Source organism: Antechinus flavipes, chromosome 4 (assembly GCF_016432865.1).
Source record: "Antechinus flavipes isolate AdamAnt ecotype Samford, QLD, Australia chromosome 4, AdamAnt_v2, whole genome shotgun sequence".
Lineage (NCBI taxonomy): Eukaryota > Metazoa > Chordata > Mammalia > Dasyuromorphia > Dasyuridae > Antechinus > Antechinus flavipes.
Window position 1 is genome coordinate 485,957,442 of NC_067401.1, and position 25,313 is coordinate 485,982,754.

The 25,313-nt window shown below is 37.7% G+C and overlaps 1 protein-coding gene across 1 annotated transcript; it reads left to right on the forward strand.

Annotated features, from left to right (window-relative positions):
• Nucleotides 1-3,407: 3,407 nt before the first annotated feature.
• LOC127563507 (guanylate-binding protein 1-like) lies at nt 3,408-24,129 on the forward strand. The gene is made up of 11 exons (XM_052000036.1): nt 3,408-3,981; nt 10,811-11,019; nt 16,234-16,361; nt 16,547-16,656; nt 17,300-17,496; nt 17,836-18,060; nt 18,408-18,688; nt 20,062-20,274; nt 20,481-20,583; nt 21,099-21,292; nt 22,303-24,129. Exons 2-11 carry the CDS (start codon nt 10,830-10,832, stop codon nt 22,420-22,422), a joined length of 1,761 nt encoding a protein of 586 aa, XP_051855996.1. The 5' UTR covers nt 3,408-3,981; nt 10,811-10,829; the 3' UTR covers nt 22,423-24,129.
• Nucleotides 24,130-25,313: the final 1,184 nt, after the last annotated feature.

Below are 25,313 nucleotides of genomic sequence, written 5' to 3' on the forward strand. Positions count from 1 at the left end.
ATTCATTAATGTGAGCTGGTGAGAGGATACAGAAAGCTTAAAAGAGCTACTTCCATCTGTTAAAATTCCAATTCAGGAAGAGCACTCGATAATCATTTGGATGCTTGGTTTAGTGCTGAGAATTTTGAAGCCAAATTCATTTCCCAGCTACAACTCAAGAAGGAAAGAAAAAAAATTTCCAGGTACATACATATCACTTATGTTACTTTATGTTACTTTATGAAAAGTAACAGCAAAAAGACACGATTTAGGGTTTCTGCCAAAAATGTCTTTAGTGGAATGATGTGTCAAAGTAATGACTAAGTCAAGCTTTTCATAATCTTAAAAGAATAAATATTGAACCAAATAAAGCTACAGAAAGACAAAAAAATTAAACAAGATGAAAAGGAAAAGCACGAACCATGTGGATAACTCACTTTTCTTATCCATACCATTGGGGTGAAGGAGAAAGGAAAAGAGGAAAGAAGAAAAAGAAAAGGAAAGAGTAAGGAAGAAAAGAAGTGAATGGAAAGCAGATAGAAAGTTGGTCCTGGAATCTACCAATCCAATCAATTAATAAACATTGATTAAGTGCCTATTGTCTGCCAGGCACTGTGCTATGTGATAGGGCTATAAAAAAAGAGAAAGAAGACAGTTCTTGCTTGCAAAAAGTTTTCTTTCTTGTGGAGGAGACAACATGGAAGCAAACAGAGAGAAAGAGCAAGTTAAATAGGAAATAATTAAGAGAAGGAAGTCACTGGAATTAAGAGGGATTGAAAAAGACTTTCAGTAAAAGAAAAGATTTTAGTTGAGACTTATAAGAAGCTAGGGAGGTTTACATGCAGAAAGGAAGAAAGAGAACATTCTGGGTATGAGGAAATAAACATAAATAAAATTGCCCAGAACTGAGAGATGGATAGTTTGTACATGAAACAGTAAGGGAGCCAGCATCACAGTATAGAAGAACATGTGACAGGAAATACTGTGCAAAGATTGGAAAGGTAGAAGTGGGTATTTTAGGAAGGTATTGGGAATTCCAACTAGAGAATTTTGTATTTGCTCCTTGAGGCAATAGAAAGCCAGTAGAATTTATTGAGTAGGAAAGTGACATCTTCAGTCCTCTGCTTTAGAAGAATCATTTTAGTGGCTGACATCCCCTTCTGAAAGAATTCACAAAATGAAAACTCCCAGGAGTATTGCAGCCAAATTCCAGAGTTCCCAGAACAGAAGAAAATATTTCAAGCAACCAGAAAGAAGTAACTTAAATATCATAGAGCCATAGGCCAGATCACATAAGATTTAGCAGCTTCCATATCAAAGAATTAAAAAGCTTGAAACATGATACTACAGTATTGTTGGACTGCCTGAAAGCAATGATCACATAAGAGGTCTAGACACTACACTTCAAGAATCTATTAAGGAATATTGCCATGAAACTTGAAAACTAAAGAGGAAACTCAAAATTGAAAAAAAAAATCTATTGATCACCACCTTAAAAAATCCCAAGAAGAAAACTCAGAGTAAATTATAACTGTTTTGAAGCTTTTAAATCATGGAGGAAATGTTACAATTTCCTCCATGTAAATAGGATGGGAAATTAAATATTGTTGAGCTATGGTCAAGATACCTCAAAATTTAGCACCTTCCACATTAAAAGACTGAAGGGCATGAAACATTAAATTCTGAAGAGCAAAGGAGCTGAGTTTGCAACCAAAAATAATATATTCCACAAAGCTGAGTGCAATCCTTTGTGACACAAACATGGATATTTAAAGAATGAAAGGACTTTCAAATATTCATGAGGAAATGACTAGAACTGAACAGAAAATTTGATATTTAAGAATAAGGAGAAAAATAAGAAGGTGAAACATTAAAGACAAATTATAAAGGATTTAATGAGATTAAATTGTTTCCTTCTTATATGGGCAAATGTTATCTATAACTCTTAAGAATGCTATCATTTTGCACATGTATAATCTATGTCAGATTGCTTGCCATCTTAGGGAAAGTAGGAAGAAAAATCTGAAACTCCAAATCTTTCCAAAAATGAATGTTGAAAATTGGCTTTACATATAATTGGGGAAAAATGAAAATAATGTTATCATTACGTGGGTAATTTGAAAGCATATACATAGAAAGAAGAATTGGGATTGAATTGAGTATGATGGGGAAAAGTAAGATTGGGTAGGGAGAGGTTAAATTGAACAGTATCAACAATATTGTTCAAAGAAGTTATTCTGAGTATTATAAATACTGAAGTCAGCCACAAGGGACATAAGAAGGAAAATGCTAAACATCTCCAGAGAAAGAAATGATAAATAAATGTCTGCATAATATGGTGTTTATATAGATATATGTATATATGTATATATACATACAAATACTCATGCATATGTATATATGTGTATCCACACATGTATATGTATGTATATATACCTATATACATGTGTATGTATGTATCTGTATAGATGTGTGTGTGTTTAGATATATGTATATCTATCTATCTATCTATCTATCTATATATATATCAATAGATCTGTCAAATGATGACTTTTACTAGTGTGGGGTGGAGAGGGAGAAAAAGAGACAGTTTGTAACTTAAAATGTAACAAAAAAAAATTTTAAAGACCAAGGAGCTGAAGCAAAAGCATAACCTGTAGCAATGCTTGAAGTGTTACAAAACTGTTTCTTATTGCTATTATTATCATTATTAAATCTCTCCCTGATTTGAATTAGAAGCAGGGAAGAAAACTACATATGGTACTAAGGTCTGTAATTTCTTGTTCAGGCCTTTGTAATTCTTAACAATACTTTTTGGATTCCCTTTGGCAACAAAATCTATTACCAGGAATCATGGGAAAACAAAGCTAGCTGCATATGCAATGACAGCATCTACTGCCTTCAATCCCTGTCTTACTGACAATCTGCCTTCTCTGTTTGTCTCTCAATATAAAATCATTTGAAAGCACTAGAAAAAGGATCTCGATATAAATCCATTCTCTGCTATTATATCAGAGTACATGGGGCCACAGTATCTCCATCCACAAAAAGATTTTGGAATACAAGATCCCTGAGATTCCTGACAGCTCTAAATCTACCAGCTTATTATCCTTAAATTGTCTGCTCTCTCTGAATCTGCCAGCTTATGACTGCTTGAAACCAAAACATCTTAGTGTTGTAGAGTTAAAGGAAGACAAGTCAGATTATACTCTGGTTTCCTACTCAGTGACATGCTAGGGACTCCCAAATGAGAGAAATGAAAGCAATTCTTTTCCTTTGCTTTGCTCAATAGAGCAAAGGATCAGGAGACAGGAATTTTAGCTCTTTTTATAAGTTGATTTTCAGAATAAATAATATATCTATCCAAAAAATTGTAATCAACCTTGCAAGATCATGAATTTTGGATGACCTATTTTTTTCTTTTTTAAATAGCATTTATGCAAAAGTAGTTTTCAGCATTCATCTTCGCAAAATTTTGTGTTCCAAATTTTTCTCCCTCTTTCCCCTCCACTCCCTCCCTAAGACAGAGAGCAATCCAGTAGAGACTGAACATGTACATTTCTTCCAAATATATTTCCACAGTCATCATGCTGCACAAAAAAAAAAAAAAAATCAGAGATGATCTTCTATTTTAAATAACCCAAAGTCTATCTTCCACCAGTGGAATTCAGTGCCACCTGACATCACCTGGAAAAATTCCCATCCAGTGTTCCTCAGCATGTTTATTGGGTGCTTTCTCTTTTTGTCTCCTCACTCAGATACGCCCATAAAGTGCCTGCTGTTATTTTTAGTTTCCCTTTCCTCTGCGGCATTTCCATTTTTTTTCTTTCTCAGAATTCTTTTATAAAGTGAAAGCCACCACAGCCCAGTGATCAGAGAGCTTTGGACAAACAAACTGACAAGGAGATGTTTACAGTAATGGGAGTAACGGAGAGGGGGAATCAAAGGAGTCACCGATGCAACAAAACAACAAAGATCTGGAAATTGTGAAGTGAAAAATAGGTAAGAACTTTTCTGTATTTTCTCCTCCAAACAGTCTCCTCAGAAATGGTAAAGCAACTTTCTCTCTGTTGTATAGTCTTTGCTTAGAATGTGAGGGGGAAGTTGGATGGACCAGTCACTTCCCCTTAAATAGGACACCGTTAGTCCTCAGTTACTCAGAAATCAGCAACGGTTAAATCTTCATCTGCTCAGGACTCACTTCACATTGGTCGGGTGCACTTCATGTGGAGCACCATTCGAGGGACTGAGAGCAGGGGAGAGGGAACTGCTTGGCAAAGAAAGCTTCTGGGAAGCTGAACTATTTTATGATTGTCTGTGATAGAAATTCCTAAAATTGTCCATATTGTGTGTTGGAAATCTGCAGATTTAGTTGAGGAGAAGAAAGCAAACAGGAAACATCCAGAGGAGGAATCCACAGCCCACTGACATTACCAAATCCTCTTCCTAGAATTCCATCCCATACAGCCAGCTGGCCTATGGATTAGAGTTAGGCATTGTGGGGCTGTCACCTCTGTATCCTCCATCTCGGTTTCAAATCATGTACTCTTTCTATGGCACTTTACCTCTCTTGGCTTATGTACTCTCTATTACACTTTCAAAATGAACTCAAACCTAGGTTTTCAAGTAATAAAAATGCTAATGGACCATAGCCAAGAACAGCATTTAAATAGGAAATAATTAATCAAAGCAGAAAGTACTGTGAATGAAAGGGTGACAGAGCAAGCAGGGACACAGCTCCAGATCAACGAGGTGACTTTGCATGAATCTGCAGCCACAGAGAAAGAAACAATCAGACAGCACAGAGGGTGTAGTGGCTCTTATGGGAGGGCCTCTCACTCCAGTGATGAGCCACAATTTGAGGAACCAGTAGCCAGAGGAACCATCAGTGTCTTGGATCCAGATTTTCCCCAACCAGATATATCCCCTCTGGAAGATTATGAGGGATAAAATAGCCAGAGATGTTAGCTGGCTCCTACTGGGCATGGCTGAGGGGAAGGTTGGGATCTTAGCCCTGGAACTATATTATCCCTGGAACTCCTGAGTATGGGGAGTACCTAAAGGTTAGTTAAGGGCTGTCTGGATGTCTGGACACCTAGGCACCTAGATAAACTGGAAATTAAATTAATTTAATTAAAAATAATAAAATCATCCACTTTTCTGTTTAATCAATTAATTGGCAAACCTATTGGGAAAAGTCAGGTCAATAAGCTTTTATTAGTGCCTATAAGGTGCCAGGTACTAAGCATTAGGAAATAAATAAAACCCTTCATGAGTTCCACAATAAAATAGGAAAGACAATATAAAGGCAGCTATGTAGAAGCAGGTATAGATGGGACAAGTTAAAGATAATTTTAAATTATATTTAAAATTGAAAAGATCTCTGATCTTAAAAAAAACCCAAAACTTTCTCTTAGCACAATCCCCACCCTTTCTTTCTCTCCTTTAAAACCCCAACTCCTCACATAGGTGATTAACCTTCCAGACAAAATAGCTAACTGAACAAGAAGCCAACTATTCAGCTACCATATATCTACTCTAGCAAATCCTTAGGCTCAGAGGAAATAATGATGAAGAAATCCAGTGGAAAAGTGCAGTAGGTGACTTCAACCTCAGAATTTTAAACAACCAGAAGGCCATGAGTAACAGGAAAGATCACTTCTCCAGCACAACCAGAGGTAGAAGGAGGCACAGTAGTTAGAGCTTTAAACCTATGATCAGGAAGGAGTGAGTTTAAATCTACCCTCAGGCATTTATCTACCAGCCAAGTGACAATAACAAAACCACCTAGCATCTGTCTAATGCCCAATCCTTAATTGTAAAATAAAGATGATAACAGCAACTATCTCACAGGGCTGTTGGGGGGCCAAATAAACTAGAGTTTGTAAAGTGCTTACCACACTGCCTTGTACATGTGGATTGTTAAGAAATGCATGTTCCCTCCTCCCATCATGAAAGTGGTTTTAAAAAATCCACAAGATAAATACTCTGGAAAACCCATGTAAGAAGTAGTTAATAGGAAACAAGAAAACAGTGCCCATAACAGTGCCACCCAACATGCTATCACAGCACTCAGACAGGGACAGTCCAGACAATGAAAGTTCCAATGTTCCTAGCATTCTGTTCAGAGGCACTGGGCAGGGACCTGAAGATCCAGCACTCTGAACCTGAAGATCCAAGGACATGGGAATGAGGCTGAGGGGAAGAACTTCGACCCTCTACCTCAGAGATACAAGGTAAGACCAAAGAAGTCCTAGCACTTCTACCTTTTAAAGTGAAGGCAGTAAGAAAAAAGAAGTATTTATATAATAGCTACTATGTGCCATACCTTATGCTAATGCTTTTCAGAAATGTTAGTTCTTATGACAATGCTGTGAGGTATATGCTAAGTAATATTAACCATATTTTATAGTTGAAACTGAAGCAAACTAATGTTAAGTGTCTTGCTTTGCATCACACAGCTAGTAAATGACTGAAGGCAGATTTGAATGAGTTCAAGCCTCTGCCAGTCTTTTGTTCCTGGATAATGAGACCTGGATGGTGGACTAGGTATCAACCACCACCCCATTTCCCTGGATTCTGTGAACTAGCTCCACAGAGACTACTGGAACACTTCAGATTAAGAGCAGAAATTCTCAAACTTTTCTTGCTTCCATCGGCATCTCTATCTAAGGAAGGTCCACCAGTCAGAGAACTCTAAACCTAATGAATCCTATATAGACAATCTGTTCAAATAGTTGTAACAAGCAAGCAGTAAATCAACTCTGTATCTTGTGTGTGCCCATCTAGACATAATGTCTTCAGCAATGATTTCTCCATATAAGAGACTCAGGGAGATGGAGCAACTTAGAGGGTCAAGCACTGGAAGTTAAACCTGGGGTACTTTGTGCTTGTGCAAGTGAATCTCATCCTCACATCTGCTTCCATAGTAGGAATTCTGTGGAGATTTGTTCAATCAATTGATCTGGAATAAAATAGGATGATGGATATGTAGGGATTTGCAAATCTGGAAGCTATTGTAACTTGTTACCACGATTTAATGTCTTCACAATCCAGTTCAAATTACCATTCTGGTCTCATAGCACATTAATTCAACCTGGCCAAAAGGCCTTCCTGTTCTGACTGACACACAACAGTATATTCCCAGTCTCTGAACCTTTGCATGGGCTGAACCCAATGCCTGGAATATATACAGTCTTTGCTCCTCTAAGAATTCCTAGGTTCATTCAAGGTTCAGCTCAGATATGACCTCCTGTATAAAATCTTTTCTTGATCATTCCAGCTGCTGGTGATTCATTTCTGAATTTGTTTTGTGTTCATTTTGTATATTTCTCTATGTAATTATACATATAAAAGGTGATTCTTGGAGACAATGTAAACTCCTTGAAGGAAGGACTATTTCCTCTTTCTCTTTGTATCCCCAGTGACTAGCACAATGCTTGGCACACAGTAGACCCTTATTAAATACTCAATGACAAATTCACATGGAGACAGGTCAGAAGAAAGGAAAGAGCTCCAGAGTCAGAAGATTTGATGTCAGGTCTTATCTCTGATACCTACTATTTGTGTACAAGTCTTTAGGCAAGTCCTATAACTTTTTGCCTCAGTTTCCCTTTCTGTAAACAAGAAGCTTGAATGAATGGCCACTCAAGCTCTAGGTTATAATCCTACTACCTACAGGCACTAGGTCCTTTGAGAACCCACAAGGGAACCACTCTCTCTTGATCAGTCAATTAACAAGCATTAATTAAGCACTTAGTATGTGCCAAGCACTGTGCTGAGTTCTGGGAATCCAAAAAATCCCTGCCCACAAGGAGTTCAGAATCCAACAAAGATGACAAAATGTAAATAACTATGTTCAAAATGCAAATAACCTATATGTAGGATTAACTGGAGATAATAGATAGAGGGAAGATAATTTTCTAACATTAAGGGGCACAGGAAAGGCTTCCTATACAAAATGAAATTTTAACTGGGACTTGAAGGAAACCAGAGAAGTGAGGAGGAAGAGGATGGGAGGGAGAAAATTTCAGGAGTGAGAGACAAAAAGAAAATGGAAGTAGGCCCCAGGACAGGACCTAAAAGAAATCCATGCTTAAGAAGCCTGGTATGGATGATGATCTAGTGTTATGGGTCAGAACTCTGTACTTGAAGCAAGGATTCTTACAAGGTGCTAAGTCAGTGGAGTTGATGAGACAATGGTTATCTAGTTTAGCATATTGATAACTAGTTCTCTAGTTCAGTATGATTGATTTAATTTTACAACAAATAATGGTTCCTTAGTGATATAATGGTTGGTTTATACTCAGTATACTGTAAATGATCTAATTATAATAAGCATATAAACTGGGACAAACTAAGCCAGGTGGAGGACTAAGAGACAGATTTATTCCATAGTCCACTTTTGTGGTGGCTGGAGGCTGAAGCACAAGCCCTGAAACTCAGAGAGATTCATTCCATCTTCATCAGCCCCATGGTGGCTGGCCTGTGCTCCTGCTCTCTCCGGTGAGACCAAGGCTAGTCTGAAAGGCTCTCCAGAAAGCTGCTCAGCCCCAGGCAAGGAAACTAGACTGTGAAGAAGAAAATAAAGAATTTAGACTTTTATACCTGATTATTCTCCTGGTGATTACTCTGCTGAAACAAAGGCTGGTCCAGAGACCTCCAGAAAACCAAGAACACCACAATCTACCAAAGGAGACTGGGTAGAAGCAGTCAGGCAGTTAGGAGGAGAATGCAGAAAGAGCACTTTGAAGAAAACTAAGAACACACACTGATGAAAAGAGGAAAAAGCTACATCAGCTTGTACTCATTCCTGGAGTGCAATTCTACATGGGCCTACTGACTTAGTCACACAGAGAAAATCTACCTGTAAGGATCTCCCCAGAAGAGCTGTTAAGGGGCCATTTAGCATCACTTCTTTCAAAATAAGGATAAAAAGTAGTTATTTTATCATGGTAGTATTCCACTGTAGACCCAGAGAGAAAAAGAAATTGGATAGGAATATAGGAAATAAATTACAAACCCAGGCCAGAAACACAGCCTATTGATAATGGGGAATTCCCAGATATTCACTGAAAATAATTCCCTGCCAAAAAGACTAGCCAACAATTAAATTTCTCATAATTTTAGTTGTTAAGTCAGAGGCTCACCAACCAATGGGGGAGTTTTATTTTGGAAGGAATTCTCAATAACAGGAAGAAACTGACTTCTGTGGTAGAAGTGGTAGAAATGTGGTAGAAATGAGAATCTTGGGAGGAATAGTCTTTTCCCTCTGAGAGTTAGAGGAGAGAAATTCCAGGAATGCTGTATCCTATGTTTTTTTAAGGCACATTTCAAAGGGTTCAGAGGAAAGAGATGTAGGATGTTATGCATAGGGTCATTTGTTTGGTATAATATACGGGAAATGATTTGGGAAAAGGTTTGGATTTCTAGCTTTTAAATTTTGTACTTCAGTGACTGTAATACAGAGCCACAAGAATTTGGAATGAGGGAGTGACATGGCCTGACCAGTATTTTAGGAAAACCCCTTTTATGAGGTTTTACAACAAATACTCACATTTGTTGTAAATGATTTTACATTTGCTTATAGGTCGCCTCTATCTCTTCAAATGTAATTTACAACATAAGGTAGTGATTTGGAATCACTAAAGAGATTGATTTGGAAGGAGAAGAGACTTAAGACAGGGAAACCAATTAGGGGACTTGCAATACTTCAGGCAAGAGATGATGAAGGTCTCAACTCGGGTGGTTGATGTGTGACTGGAAAAAAGGGGAAACACATACATATGTATACATATATACATACATATATATATTATAGATTTCATAAACCTCATATATTTCATGTATATCATATATTTCACATATATGATAAGTATTTTGAGATACAAATGTCAAAATTTAGAAACTGATTGGATATGGGGGGAGTGAAGAATCCTTGAAATATTGAAATATGATAATTTCAATGAGCATATATAAATGAATCATTAGAAAGCTTGGAGAAGGCTAGCTAGCAGTCCCCTGATGCCACACAGGAAAAATATAAGAATCCCCCCAAAAGTCACACATTTCTGAAATGTGGTATTGGTGGATTATGTTATTGAATTTTACAGTCAGATGACTTGAATTCAGATCTCATTGCTTAACTTCTCTAAGCCTCAGTTTCTTTATCATTGAACAAGAAGATGGCTAAGGTTCCTCCTAGTTTTAAATCTAAGATCCTGGGCAGAAGAAGCTCTAAAACTGAAATCAAAGCACCTGAGTTTGAAATCAATCTCAGCTCTTTACTGGCTGTGTGACATTAAGCAAGTCACTAAAGCTTTCTGTATTTTGGGTCCTTTCAACTGGTTTAAAAGATCTATAAGGTCACTTCATTTTTGCTATCTGAAATGAAAAAAACATGGGAAGAGGTGGCTATCACTACCTTATGTTGTAAATTACATTTGAAGAGATAGAGGCTACCTATAAGCAATTTTATTTAGGTTCCAATGAATGCAAATAATGAATTCCCGGACATGTTTGCATTATTAGGATTCATACTACAAATTTCCATTGGTCTAACATCACTGACCAGATTTTAATTTTGAATAATGGAATTCAAAGAGATGTAATCACTTCCCTGATTTCAATATTTGCTCTAATCAGGACCTAATTGTAAGGGTGTTGATGGGGAAAGAGTCAAGAAAGCCTCTGGTTCTGCCTGGAACAAGGTGAATGGGGAGGGTCACAAGTGGTAAAAGGAGTATGGCTATGAGAAAGTGGTTTCCCAGTTTGGGATTTAGAAATGACTGGTGTTTCTCAGGTCCTATTTGAGTTGCTTTCGCATTTGCAGGTAACACTCCACCTCCAACATGGCGGATGATCATCTGATGCTAGCCCCAATCTGCCTGATTGAAAACAGTAATGGGCAATTCATGGTGAACCAGGAAGCACTGCAGGTACTTAGGACATTTACCCAGCCTTTAGTGGTAGTGGCCATTGTGGGACTCTATCGCACTGGAAAATCCTACCTGATGAACAAGCTGGCAGGACAGAGAACTGGTAAGTAAGGATATGGCTCATCACTTTGTATACACATACAGAATATTATCCATTTGGATCAGATTAGGATCTTAGTGCTAAGAATAAACAACAGATCTTTGGAGGCAAAGTTTCTTTCTTAGTACACCTTATTCCTTTTTTTTTTAAATAATTTTTTATTGATAGAACCCATGCCAGGGTAATTTTTTACAGCATTATCCCTTGCACTCACTTCTGTTCCGATTTTTCCCTCCCTCCCTCCACCCCCTCCCCCAGATGGCAAGCAGTCCTTTATATGTTGAATAGGTTATAGTATATCCTAGATACAATATATGTGTGAAGAACTGAACAGTTTTCTTGTTGCACAGGGAGAATTGGATTCAAAAGGTATAAATAACCCGGGAAGAAAAACAAAAATGCAAACAGTTTATATTCATTTCCCAATGTTCTTTCTTTGGGTGTAGCTGCTTCTGTCCATCCTTGATCAATTGAAACTAAATTAGCTCTCTTTATCGAAGAGATCCACTTCCATCAGAATACATCCTCAAACAGTATTGTTATTGAGGTATATAATAATCTCCTGGTTCTGCTCATTTCACTTAGCATCAGTTCATGTAAGTCTCGCCAGTCCTCTCTGTATTCATCTTGCTGGTCATTCCTTACAGAACAACAATATTCCATAACATTCATATACCACAATTTACTCAACCATTCTCCAATTGATGGGCACCCATTCATTTTCCAGCTTCTAGCCACTACAAACAGGCCTGCCACGAACATTTTGGCACATACAGGTCCCTTTCCCTTCTTTAGTATCTCTTTGGGGTATAAGCCCAGTAGAAACACTGCTGGATCAAAGGGTATGCACACTTTGATAACTTTTTGAGCGTAGTTCCAAATTGCTCTCCAGAATGGCTAGATGAGTACACCTTATTCCTTTAAAATACAGTCATTTTTTAAAAAAGAGGATAGAGAAGTGAATTAGAATATGATATTACACAAGTTTTTCTTTCCTAAGGGATACAAAAGGCACCAAAAAAGATAAAATAAAGGTGGAGCCCCTAAAATGAATGGTGGGACTAGATTTCTAAAACAGTTCATAGTGGTCAGTCACTGAAAATGACTTTGTTTATGACTTTTTCTTAGATGATATGTCACAAATATTCAATCATATCTTTGTTCCTTTGTTGATTACAATGATAACATATAGTATGGTCTATAACCTCAGTGTTTCAGCCTATGAGGTGAACGATGAAGAATTGGAGATTGGGGAGAAGGAGGATTCCTATGGAGAGAGGAGTGAATTCATGTTTATGCAGAAAAAAAAAGTCTCTCCAGTTAGTTAAATAAGAAATATATAAACTGAGATGGAGCATAGAGTTAATTCATTATAACTTTAATAAGGAAATATCAAACATGATTTTCTTAGCACCCAGAATAGGAATGAATAAGAAAAACACATTGGTACTAGATATAATTGAGATTGCACAATATAAGCTACACATAAGGATTGATGCTGACAACTATACTAGCAAAACAAAACAAAACAAAACAAAAAACAAACAAACAAACAAACAAAAAACCCTCATGTACCATATACTGACTGAAAGAAATACTATAAAAAATAAATAAAAGGAGAGAACCAGATTCCAAACATGCATGGGTACAAAATCCAATGAAATGAAATAAAGTAGCAGAGTTGGGGGCTAGACAAAGATGCTCCTTTGGAAGAGATCATAAGATGCTGTGCCACAGTAGGCACAAATGCTTATTATACCCAAACTATGATGAATATGGGAAGACAGGGTCCCTCTTGTCAAGGGACTTCTAGAGAAATTTGTTGATGTTTTCAGTGTGGAAAAGCTGGACATCTAAGAGCCCACTGTAGATACAGAGATACAATGAGAAGACAGGGTGAGAGAATAAAACCCAAAATCCCAGAATCCGACAATATAAGGAACACAAGTAAAAAATCTATTTTCATCTAAAATGAAAATATAAGGAGGTAAATTTATTATGCATGAGAGTGATTCCATAAAAGTAGAAGCTGAATGATGCTACAAAACAAATACATATATATATATATGAAAATTCGTATTATAAGAACAGATATATGGGAAAGGACCATATGATTTTTAAAAAACTAAACTATATATGCACCAAATGATGTAGCATCTGTTTCATTTTAAAATATTAACTGAATTTAAAAAAATTAAACATAGATAATAACAACATAAAATTGTAGGTGACTTTAATGTTCCCTTCTCAGAACTAGATACATCTAAAAGAAAAAGTTTTTTTTTAAAATATAGAATTTAATAATGGAGAAAATTAAATTATAAAGACATACAAATTCTTGTGAATATGCACATTTATCAATACAATATGGCAATTTTATGAAAGTAGGTTATGTTCTAAAGCACATAAATGACTTTTTGATTTTAGAAAAATGAATTCTAAAATAACATCTTTATAGGCTATAATGTAATTAAAATAATAATTATAGAGCACTTAAAATGATAAAGACATAGCTGAAGACTCAATAATAATATTTATTTTTTAAAATTGCCAACTCAGTTAATTAATGTCTTTATTTTGTTAATATTATTGTTAATAATATTGCTCAGCCTCACACAATAGGAATCTGGGAGCAGATTTAAACTCATAAAGATAAAACCTCCTAACTCTAAGTCTAGTACTCTATCCACTGGGTCATCCAGCTGCCCAACATTAGTAATCAATTCATAGCTCTAAGAGAGAAAGAATTCATCCTATCACTTAAGCATGAGGTTTAGTGATCCAGACCCTACTTTTTCTAAAGATAATGGCAGTGAAGCTCTCTATCCATCAATCCATCCATGCAGGTGCAAACTGTCAGGAAATTTAGTCTCAGATCTGGTCAGTGGATTGATTATAAGTTAAAGGGAGATATCAATGAGTCAGACTTGGCTTATTACCCAACTATCTGTTTTGGTTAGATTCTGTCAGGAGGAGGTGATTCCAAGATTCTTCTGACTAATAGAGGTTAATAGGGGATCTAAGCAAGATCCAATGGCTAGTGCCACAAAAACAAGAGAGAAGAGGAATTTGGGGGAGTTTGGGAGGAGCTTCTTGTCAAGGAATTAAGTAATAATACCTGAGGAAAAGATCCCTGGACATAATTTGAGAGTGGAAAGCAGTCATGATTTGTAGTAATTGTTCTCCTATATAGGAATTTAAACAGGGTTTTTATAGTTTTCTATAACTATTAGAACTATAACTATTTCATAATTTTCTTGAAGGATTTTTTCTCTTCTTCTCCTCTCCCCCAATACAATCTTCCTTTGGAATAAAAACAAAGGCACACCTAAAATTCTGACTTTGGCCATCTTGTCAATAATGGCCTTTTGATTAGAAACAGGGAAGGATATGGTCACTTACCAGGATATACAATTAGAGAAGACCAAGGTATGGGGGAAGATAGGAAATGTTTAATAAACTAAATAGTAAATTTCCACAGAAAATTAAAACTCTCTCACAAGTCAGTTCATAAGATGGACTCAAGTTCACAAAATGGAGACTAAGAAACCTGAAAGGACTTCACAGTTATAGCCATTTCCAACATAAATTATAAAAGAGCTACTAAGTAAAAAAATATTTTGGTTCAGATAGATTTCTATCAAATCAAAAGAGTAGTTACAGTAGTTTGGTACCTGTGTTATAAAAATTATTCTCAAAAATTGAGAAAGTAAAAAACATTGCCAAATATCTTTTATGACAAAACTATTGTCCTACCACATAAATTAGGAAAGAAAAAAGAAGAAATAATAAATTATAGACAAATATCATTTACATTGATGCAAACTTTTTCAATAATATGTAATGAAACAACAATAGGCTAGGGAACTGAAAATATATCAGTGGTGAAGGAGAATGAATTGGACATCTGAGTGATGAGCCAGATAATGGTGTCTTAAAGAAGAAACCAAGAAAAAGGGGCAGCTAGATGGTGCAGTGGATAGAGAGCACCAGTCTTGATATCAGGACTTGAGTTTGAATCCAGCCTCAGACACTTAACTCTTATAGGATATGTGACCCTGGACAAGCCACTTAACCTTAATTACCTCAAAAATTTATTTATTAAAATAAATAAATCAAGGAAAAGAAGTTAAGAAGAGGGTTAAGTTTGAAGAAAAGGCTAATGAATGTTGCTCTGGACATATTAGGTATGAAATGTCTATAAGATACCAATTTTAAAATGACTTATTGGGAATGAAGGGACTAAGGGAGAAGTTCACCAGAAAGGGCTGGTTTTTCTATGTATTTAGATATAGATGTGTGTATGTACACACACACACCCACACACCCACACACACACACACACACACACACACACACACACGAGAGTGAATATATGTGTATATGTACATTATGTTATTGCTTAAATTTGAACGATAAGTGAACAGACAGGCAGACATAAAATGAACTGAATACAACCTTGGGAAGCTGCTAGGGTCACCGGAGAGATAGTACAAGGTATTAGAAGAGGATTTTGGGTTATAGCCAGAATTATAGGAAAGAATAGAGGTGCTGATGTAGCAAAGGAAATTGAGGAACAGTCAGAAAGCTAAGAGGAAAACTAACAGAGTCAAATTATGAAAATCCAGAGAGGAATGAGTATTGTAGCAGAGAATGCTTAAAGGTGCTGAATGCTGCAGAGAGAAGGATGAAGACTGAAAAAAAAAATATTATTGGATAGGGAAATAAAGAAATCATTGACAACTGGACATAATTAATTCAGGAAAGCTTCAGGATAGAAGACCAATTTCATCAAGTTTTAAGCATTTCTAAGTAGAGAAACAAAATCTAGGAACAAAAATTAGAAAGAAAAATCCCAAGCAAAAACTATAGAATACATAAAATACCAGTGAGCCATTCTGCTAAGACAAATTCAAGACATACCTTTTTAAAAGGAGTTTCACACTTTAAATAAAGATTGACAAATAATTGGGGAGGGTGGGACTATTTGCTCTTCCTACTTCCATCACAAAGGTGTCAAGAAGGGATAGGGTCATAGGCAGAGGTAAAATCAGTTGCCTTGGCAAGTGTTTCAGACAGGATCTGCACCCAGCTTTCTCAATCTACATCCAGCACTCTTTCCACTATGGCCCCAATTGATATGTGCTTCACGTGCCCCAAATGTCACAACTCCCACTTTGCCACCATCTGGACTCATCCCTCCACACTCTTGTGCAGGCTTCTCCCTTGGATCCACCGTGCAGTCTCACACCAAGGGCATCTGGATGTGGTGTGTTCCTCACCCCACGAAGCCGAATCACACCCTCGTTCTCCTGGACACCGAGGGCCTGGGTGATGTGGAAAAGGTAAGAGGAGAAGGATGTCGCCATGCTTAATCAAATGTTACTAAACACTCTTGTTTTAGGCTTCAATTGTAATAACAGCCAATGAGTTGATTTTCCCCCACTGGATAATCATGGTAATGAAGGGCATCTCACAGAAGCGGCCAAGAGTCACAGATTCAATCCCCATCATGTGATCTGACTTCTAGGGAGACAACAAGAATGACACGTGGATCTTTGCCCTGGCTGTGCTATTGAGCAGCACCTTTGTCTACAACAGCATGGGCACTATCAACCAGCAGGCCATGGAAGACATTTAGTATCCTTTCTGTACAAAATAAGGTGACACTGAGGAAGCACTTTGCAAACTTCAAAGGTCTGTCCCAATGCTAGCTATTACTGCTCAAAGGAAGAACAGCTGGGACAGTTCCTGCTCTTCCCTAAGAAATAAATTGGTTAGTTTGCCCAGCCCTCTCACACCTAAATCCAATTTACTTGTATGTCATGGCATCACCTCCTGAAATCATGATCCTCTTTGAGAACAAAATATAAACAATAACAACAACATAGAGATAGAGAAGCTCACCCCTATTCTCCACTCCTCAAACCCCCATTGCTTTCAGGAAAATCTAGGTTGTAATTCTCCTTTTGACAGGGAAAACCATTGAATGCCTCAGTGGCCCTCTAACAATTCTAAACACCACTGTGTCAAAGGGAAATTCCCCACTGGGAATGAGGAAATTGATGAAAATAAGGATCTGGTTGAACAACTCCCTCCCCCTCACCCCCACCCCATGCATGCATTAATTTAATTGTCAGGAAATGCTCTTATGTTGCTGCTACAAATGGCAGTAAGATAACCCAAGGAAAGGAGAAGTAAAGGACTTTAGGAAATTGGGAAAATTAAGGAATGATGGCTACTGGACTCTTTTTCTGCCAGTTTTCCTTAATTAAAACCCCAGTTATGTAACAGAACTGACAGATAAAATCAAGGCAAAGTCCTCCTCCAGAAATGAGCAGATGGATGACTCCATGGAACTTGTGAGCCTCTTTCCAGACTTCGTGTGGACTGTGCGTGACTTCATCTTGGAGCTGGAAATTGATGGGCAGCCCATCACCCCTGATCAGTACCTAGAAAATGCCCTGAAACCAAAGAAAGGTCTGATCGGTTAAGGGTTGGGCAGTGGGGGCGTAATCCTAGATACTGCTCTTCTTTGTCTCTAGTTATCTTTGTATAGTCACAATCTCCAGACTCCTTAGAAAATAAGGGAATGTGATACAAGTCTGAGAAGTGGTTTAGGTTCAACTAAATAATTATATTTGTATGCAAGTTCTTTGTCCTTTTCCTTTTCCTTTTCTCTTTCTTTAACCAAACTCATGCCTATAGACTTAGGGTTTAGGAGTGAGTCTGATGTTCTAAACAGCATATTATTTGAGGGGACCGACCTCCAGGCAACTTTCATTCTTTACCATATTGTTCTTCCTTCCCTTTCTTTAGGTACCAGTGAAGAAGTTGGAATGTGTATCCAGAAGTTCTTTCGAAACAAGAACTGCTTCATCTTTGCCCCACCTGCTTATGGAAAGAAGCTCCTAAAGATTGAGCAACTTCATGATGATGAACTTGATGCTGACTTTGTGAAAAGTGCTGAAAACTTCAGCAATCATATCTACAAGAAAGCGAAGGCCAAGACTCTACCTGGAGGTGCCATGGTCAATGGGCCACGTGAGTTTCTCTCTCTCTCCAGCATGTTCTATGACTGTAGGGAACACTAGCATGAGACAAAGAGGAGTCTTCTTCCTAGGATAATCATAGACAAAGAGAATGACTGTCTTATTGCATAAGGCCAGTCCTATGTGCCAGTCTGATGAATGCATCAGAGCTTTAGTTACCCAAAACAAATTTCTTTTTTCTTAAGCATTTTTGATTCTTCCTGATTCTTTCAGAAAGCTCATTTTCTCAGAAACAAAATGGAACCCCCACTTTTGACATTGCTAAAGAATAAAGATACAGACTCATTCCTAAATAGGGTAGCTCTAGCCATTCTTCTGATCAATCCATTGTCTTCCTAGGCCTAGGAAACCTGGTTGTGAACTATGTGGAGGCCATCACCAGTGGAGATATTCCCTGTATGGAGAATGCAGTCTTGGCTCTGGCTGAGCTAGAGAATTCAGCTGCAGTTCGAAAGGCCTTTAGACTGTATGAAAAGATGATGAGACAGGGAATGCAGTTTCCCACAGAAACCATTCAAGAATTGCTGTGTTTACATAACATCTGTGAGAGGGAAGCCATTAATGTCTTCATCAGGGACTCTTTCAAGGATGTGGACCAGAAATTCCAAAAAGCACTAGAGGTACCTTTCCTGTTTTAGGACTTTGTCTATGAACGATTTCTCTTACTAAATTTGAAAGCCTCATCCCTCAGTATGGTAACCTGACACCCCATTTTCAATATTACCAGTAACCAAAAGACCCATGACTCTTGTATGCTTTGTACAGCTAGCATAATATGAACAACTAATTTAAAATCTTGAGAAGGTAAAAGGTTATACATGAAAGGTCTACTTGAGACTGGTAGTCTGCAGTGAAGGTTACATACTATAGTACAAAGCAAAGACAGACATGGGAAGGACTTTCTGGAAATTCCAGCTCAAGAAACTTGTATTCTTCATATATTAACGGATCTAATAGAAGTTGTTCTCAGGCTAATTGATCAGAGAAGAGATTTAGTCCCTTTTGCCTACCTCTAAAAGTGCATAGAAACAACAGATTTTGGTTCTTTAAGAATGTATCGGCAAGATGCCTAACATTATCTTTTTAAACATGTATTTATTTTTTATTTTAATTTTAATTTAGGGAATAAAACAAGCATTCCATAATATAGGAAGATAAAAAAGATGATTGCACATAAGCCCAAAAATCTAGTATATATAACTTCTTATGCCTATTAAATATATATTGTGTAAATTCCTTATTCTTTCATTTATCTTCTTTCCTCTCCTTCCATCCCTAATGATGGCAACCATTAGACACAAATAAGAAAGATATGTAAGATAATTCAATACTACTTTAATTTATCAGTTCTTTCTTTGGATACAAATAGCATCTTTCTTCATATGGCCTTTATTTTTAATGTGTGTATTTATAAAAGTCAAAATGATTTATTTGCTCAGTATTAGTTTTTTTTTTTTTTTTCTGAGACAATTGGGGTCAAGTAAGTTATAGCAGGAAGTATTAAGTGTCTAAGACCAGATTTGAACTCAGGTCCTTTTGACTTCAGAGCTGGTGCTCTACTCACTGCACTACCTAGCTGCCCCTCAGAGTTGTTTTTAAAACAAAATTGCTGCTGTTGTCTACAATATTTTCTTGGTTCTGCTAATTTTGCTCTTGATTATTACATGTAAGTCTTTCCATGGTTTTCTAAAATCATTGAACTCCTCCTTTTTTATAGCAGAATAGTATTTATCATAATCATGCACAACAAAGCTAACATTTTTTCAAGTGAAATTTTCTGAAGGAAAACATCCTAAACAAATGGAATAACCTAAAAGGGAGAGGTCATGGGTTCTCCTTCATCAGAACTCTTCAAGGAAAGCTTGGACAATTGGTTGGGTGGCACGGAGCATGGGGGAGATTTAATGACTACTGAGATCCTGTTGAATTCTGAGATCATGTGTTATTTTGTAGCCCTTATGTTTTACTTCTTTGTTCTTTATTTACTCTAAAGAATCAGCTGAAAGCCAAGCTAGATGAGTTCTGTAAACAAAATGAAAGAGAGTCCCGAGATCGCTGCACAGCTTTGCTTCAGGATGTTTTCAGGCCTCTGGAGGAAGCAGTGAAGCAGAGTGCCTTCTCCAAACCAGGGGGCTATAACATTTACCTTCAGCAGATGCAAGAGCTCCAAGAGAAGTACAACCAGCAGCCCAAGAAGGGGATGCAGGTAAACTTCCCTTTGGGCTCAGCGTTGCAGACTGAGGGGGAGTCAGGAAATTTTCAGAGTCTTTTCCAAGCCTCAGGATAAATAGTAAATAGTACTGTCAGTTGGAATGATCCACAGGTCAGCTCTGCTCACAAGACTGAACAGCCTTGGCTTTCCCCCTACATCACTATTTCTTGTTTTAAATTAATTGTCCTCCTATCCTACAGGCAAACAAGATTCTGGAAGAATACTTAAAGTCGAAGGAAACTGTAGCTGATGCAATTAAGCAGGCAGACCAAAGGCTTACTGAAAAAGAAAATCAGAGGAGAGGTGAGAAATCCATGCAGGAGACTCTCCCCTGCCTAGTCCAAGGAATTGTGTATGCCCTCTGCTTTCAGAAATGTTATTTAAGATGCTTGATGTCTTTGAGAGCATTGGAATTCAACAAAAACTCTTTTTTTTGCTTCCTAAATCTTTAACTCTCCCTAAACAAATGCTGGATACGCTAGTGAAGAGCTCTAATAAGCTTTTTTTCTATTAAGTCAATCTAATAGAGAACAGAGACAAAAGATGGGGGAGTTTATTTTTGTTCAGTCTTTTTAGCTATGTCCAGATCGTTGTTGCACCCCATTTGTCTTGGCAAAATTTTCCAATTCCGTCTCCATTTCATTCTATAACTGAGGAAATTGAGGCAAATAGGATTAAACAATTTGCCCATGGTCACCTAGCTAGCAAGTGTATGAAGCCAGATTTGAACTCAGGTCTTTCTGACTCCAGGCCTGGCACTCTATTTATTACACCACCTGGTTGCCCAGTTAAAATTTTAAATTCTTCTTCCTTCTCAGAGCAAGAGAGACAAGCACAAGCTGCAGCAGAGGCTGCAAGAAGGATAGAAATGGAGGTAAGGAGGCAGGAGCAGATCAACTGGGAAATCCAAAGGAGACAAGAGGAAGAACGAAGACAAATGTTTATACGTATGGAAGCTGAGAATAGAAGATTGTTGGAAAAACACGAGAGAGAGAGGACTAGGAAACTAGAGGTATTAACTTGTCACAATTCAACATTTGTCTTCTTTCCCATTTCCCTTAATGACTTCTAGAAATGGAGATTTCTCGACTACAACACTTGAAGAGTAAAAATGTTGGCCCTAAAGAAAAGCATTAATATAGTCCAGGACAACATCTTTTTTTATTAATCCATTTTGCAAACATTTATTAAGAATCTGTTTTGTGGAGTCACTGTGTCAGCCTTGGAAGATTGGGCGGGGGGGGGGGGGGATAGACATAAGGGAAAGAAGAAAGGAAGGAAGGAAGGAAGGAAGAAGAGAAGTAAATAGGGAAAGAGGGAAGGAATGATGGAAGTGAAAGAAAGAGGAATTAAGGAGGAAGGGAGAAAAGGAAGGGAAAAGGGAGAAAGGGAGGGAAGTAGAGAGAAAAAAGTGTGGAGAGGGAAGGAAGGAAGAGAAGAGAAAAGGAAAAATGGAAGATTGGAAGGGAGGGTGAAAAAATGAAGGAAGAGTGGAACAGGGTAAGAAGGAAGGAAGGGAGGCATGGAGGGGGAAAGAAGGAAAGAGGGAGATAGAGAAATATGGAAGGAGGGAAAAGAAGGAAAATTTCAGAGAATTCAGGGAGTTATTCTATTTTTCTGATTTTCCAGAGTGCTTCTGCATTAATCCTTGAACACTCTTGCCCTATATTGTTAGTTTTCTTTATACTCCCTAACTAGAGTGCAAAATCTCCTAAGGTAAGGATGGCATTATATATATATTTGGTATCCTTCACAGAGCTTGGCAAAGTGTGTTGTACATTCACCTGTTCAATGAAGGAAGTTCATAAGCAGCTAGAACTTAAGGCTTCTAATCAGCAAGGAACCCAGTAGAATGGTACCTTCCTGAAGCCAGAGGCTCTTACTATATTTTGTCTTTCATCTTGACAGTGTCTCGCACCACTTAGGACCTAGTGGCAAAGCTTGTTTGGCTCAAATTGCATTGCTTAACCTAAGAGAGATGCTTCACCTGTTGAATGCCTTTTTGTTCTCGTTTCTCCTCAGGAAGAAGCACGAAAAATCCAGGAAGAGCAAAGAAGGGCAGTGGCTGAACAGAAACGACGACTCCAGGAATTGCAGCGGCAAGATAATAACCGTAACTCAGGTGTCTGTCCTATATTGTGAGGATGTAAGTTTCACCTAATCACCTACAGCTATAGAGTCGTTTCCAAGAGAAATGTTGACAATTCATTGGAGACTCAGCTTGCTGAAGTAATAATAGAATCGGATAACTGAATGACCAAAGGTATCTCAGAAAGCATGGATTAAACCCTGGTCCAAAGCATGTGCCTTTAGAAAATAATAATATTCCTGACTAATAAGTGGTCCTTCAGCCTCTGCCCAAAGTTCCCCAACGACGGAGACTTCACTGCCTTTTTAGGAAAAGCATCTTGGTCCACTTTTGGTCAGCTCTCTTTGTTCGGAGGGTTTTCCTTAACAGGGCAGGAACATTCCCTATAAATGCCACTCAACTTTGCTTCCTGTGAATGATCTCACCTTGTCCAACCCTTCCCATTTTGAAATGGGAATTGGAAAAGAGGACAAGAAAAAGAGGGAAAAAGGGACATTTGGTGGCTTGAAGCATATCCCCTAAGAAGCTTGCTGTTGCTGTGCTTTCTCATGTGGGATCTCTAGTTCTAGGGTCTCTTTTCATATAAGGTTATGGGTTTACTGCTCAGAACTGGACAAATGCTCTCCATCCTCACGCTTACGAATGTCAACAAATCAGTACTGTTTGCTATAGACTATTACGCATTAGTAGTTGGGCTGTCACCCCAGGACAAGCTTAGATGCCTCTGAGCAGTGGGAAAAAGCTGAACAACTGACTAGATGAGGAGGTGAAAGATGTGGGCCCGATCAATGGATTAACCCAGAGGGTTGTAACCCAAGAGTAACAGACTAGGCAAGGGTGAGAGTTGGGAAATGGTTCTTTTTGCTGATGCCTCTGAAAGTAAAATTCCTTGGGAATCTAGAGGTAGACCCGAAGGGAAAGATTAAATTGAGCTTAATTAATGTGGGAACCAGAGCCACACATCCCTTCTCCTGTCCCATCCATCCCTATTAAAACTATTATTCCAGGACTGCCAGTTGTCCTTGAAAATTTGGGGAGAGGGATATTGTAGGAGGGGGTCTCCCCAAGCCTTGTCTTCTATTTCTCCTTCTCTTCCTCCCCTTCATCCTTTCTTTGTCCTCTTCTACCTCCTCTTCTTCCCTCCTCTATGCCTTCCTTCTCTCTCCTTCTCTCTGTCTCTTCCCCCTTTCTCCCTTTCTCTCCCTCTTGCACACACTCTCTCCCTCTTTCACACACACTCTCCCCTTCCCCCTCCTCCTCTCCCACGCCCTCTTCCTCTTCCTCATTCCTTTTTCCCTCTTTCCTTTCCACATCCCTTTCTCTGTTCCCTCCCCCTACTCCTTTCTTACCCCTTCTCCCTCTCCTTCTCTTTTCTCTCTCAAAACTGAAGGCAGGGCAAAATCTATTTCAGATTTTCCCAAGTTTCTATCATTAGAAATTGCCGGTTGAAATCATAACATTGCATTCATGACTAAGTAGGCAATGAGGCAGCTAAGCCTCCTGGGTAAATGAACTAATTTAAGGAGTGCTTTAAGCCCAGTATTATGAAAAGAGATTGGAAAGTAGATAAACTACACTGACTCTATCCTCACTTTGTAGCCTTCTTTGATGCCAAAGGATTAGGGTGTAAATTCTGAGGGAAAAGAACCCACACACCTTTGTATTTTCAGGGTTTAAGTTAGTCTTGTATATACCAAATATTCATGAAATGTTTTTTTTTTAATTGAATGAAAAAAATAAATATCCAATGCTACATCTTTCTCCTTTAGTGAGATGTTCCCTCTGTACCACTTGATTTTTTTTCCCCAGTGGAATGTCACAATTTTTCCCTTCATTATCTTTGTATTAAAACTGATTTCAGAAGGAAATTTGAAATTTAGATTCAAATGAACATAGTAAACCCATGCCCTCTGAGATCCTTTACAATTCTACATTTAGGGTCCTATGAGGAAGAATCTTTCTTCCATTATCCACATGCCTAACTTCTTGTTGACAGCCTTGTTTTTCTTTCAAGCTATACTCCATAAATGTGTGAGATGAAAAAGAACCCCTACTCAAAAATGACTACTCAGAGTTCACTCAAAGTAGAAAGTAGAAAGGGTTGTTTAAAAAATATAGCAAATCATGAGTGGTGGGGCAGTCCCACTTAGAGATAAAGAGATTCACAGTAGGAGGCCCAAAGAGTTAGTATAGACATATCATTTTTATAGATTTTATTACAAGAGAGTACACCACAAATTAGAAATCATTAAGAAGTGTAGAGCCTCTTAATGGGATAACACTATTTAAAAAAATGGAACTGGAATGTTTCAGTTTCTCTGAAATTACCTGCTTTTTAGGAAACATTAAATCAGCAGATAACTAACCTGACAGTGTTTAAACTAATAGGTTAAACAATATCAGACATTGATAAATGTCACCAGTTTAGGTTAAGTAAATGTGTCTGTGACTGGCCTTAGGTTTAAGTAAATGGAAGCTTACACATAGGTCATAGGGAGATACAGAAATAATGAAAATAAAATAAAATTTAAAAAGCATTCACAAATGCCTGTAAGCTCTTCCTCCCATCTTTCTAGTCATACATGAGTAATAAGACTTGTGTGATTTGGGGTTCAAGCCTAACAATTGCATAAGACTCTGCTCAATGATGGAGAGAATGATTAGGTGTTTTGGGGATGAATAAGTCAAACATCTTACACCAAAAAAAATGGAACTGGAATGTTTCAGTTTCTCTGAAATTACCTGCTTTTTAGGAAACATTAAATCAGCAGATAACTAACCTGACAGTGTTTAAACTAATAGGTTAAACAATATCAGACATTGATAAATGTCACCAGTTTAGGTTAAGTAAATGTGTCTGTGACTGGCCTTAGGTTTAAGTAAATGGAAGCTTACACATAGGTCATAGGGAGATACAGAAATAATGAAAATAAAATAAAATTTA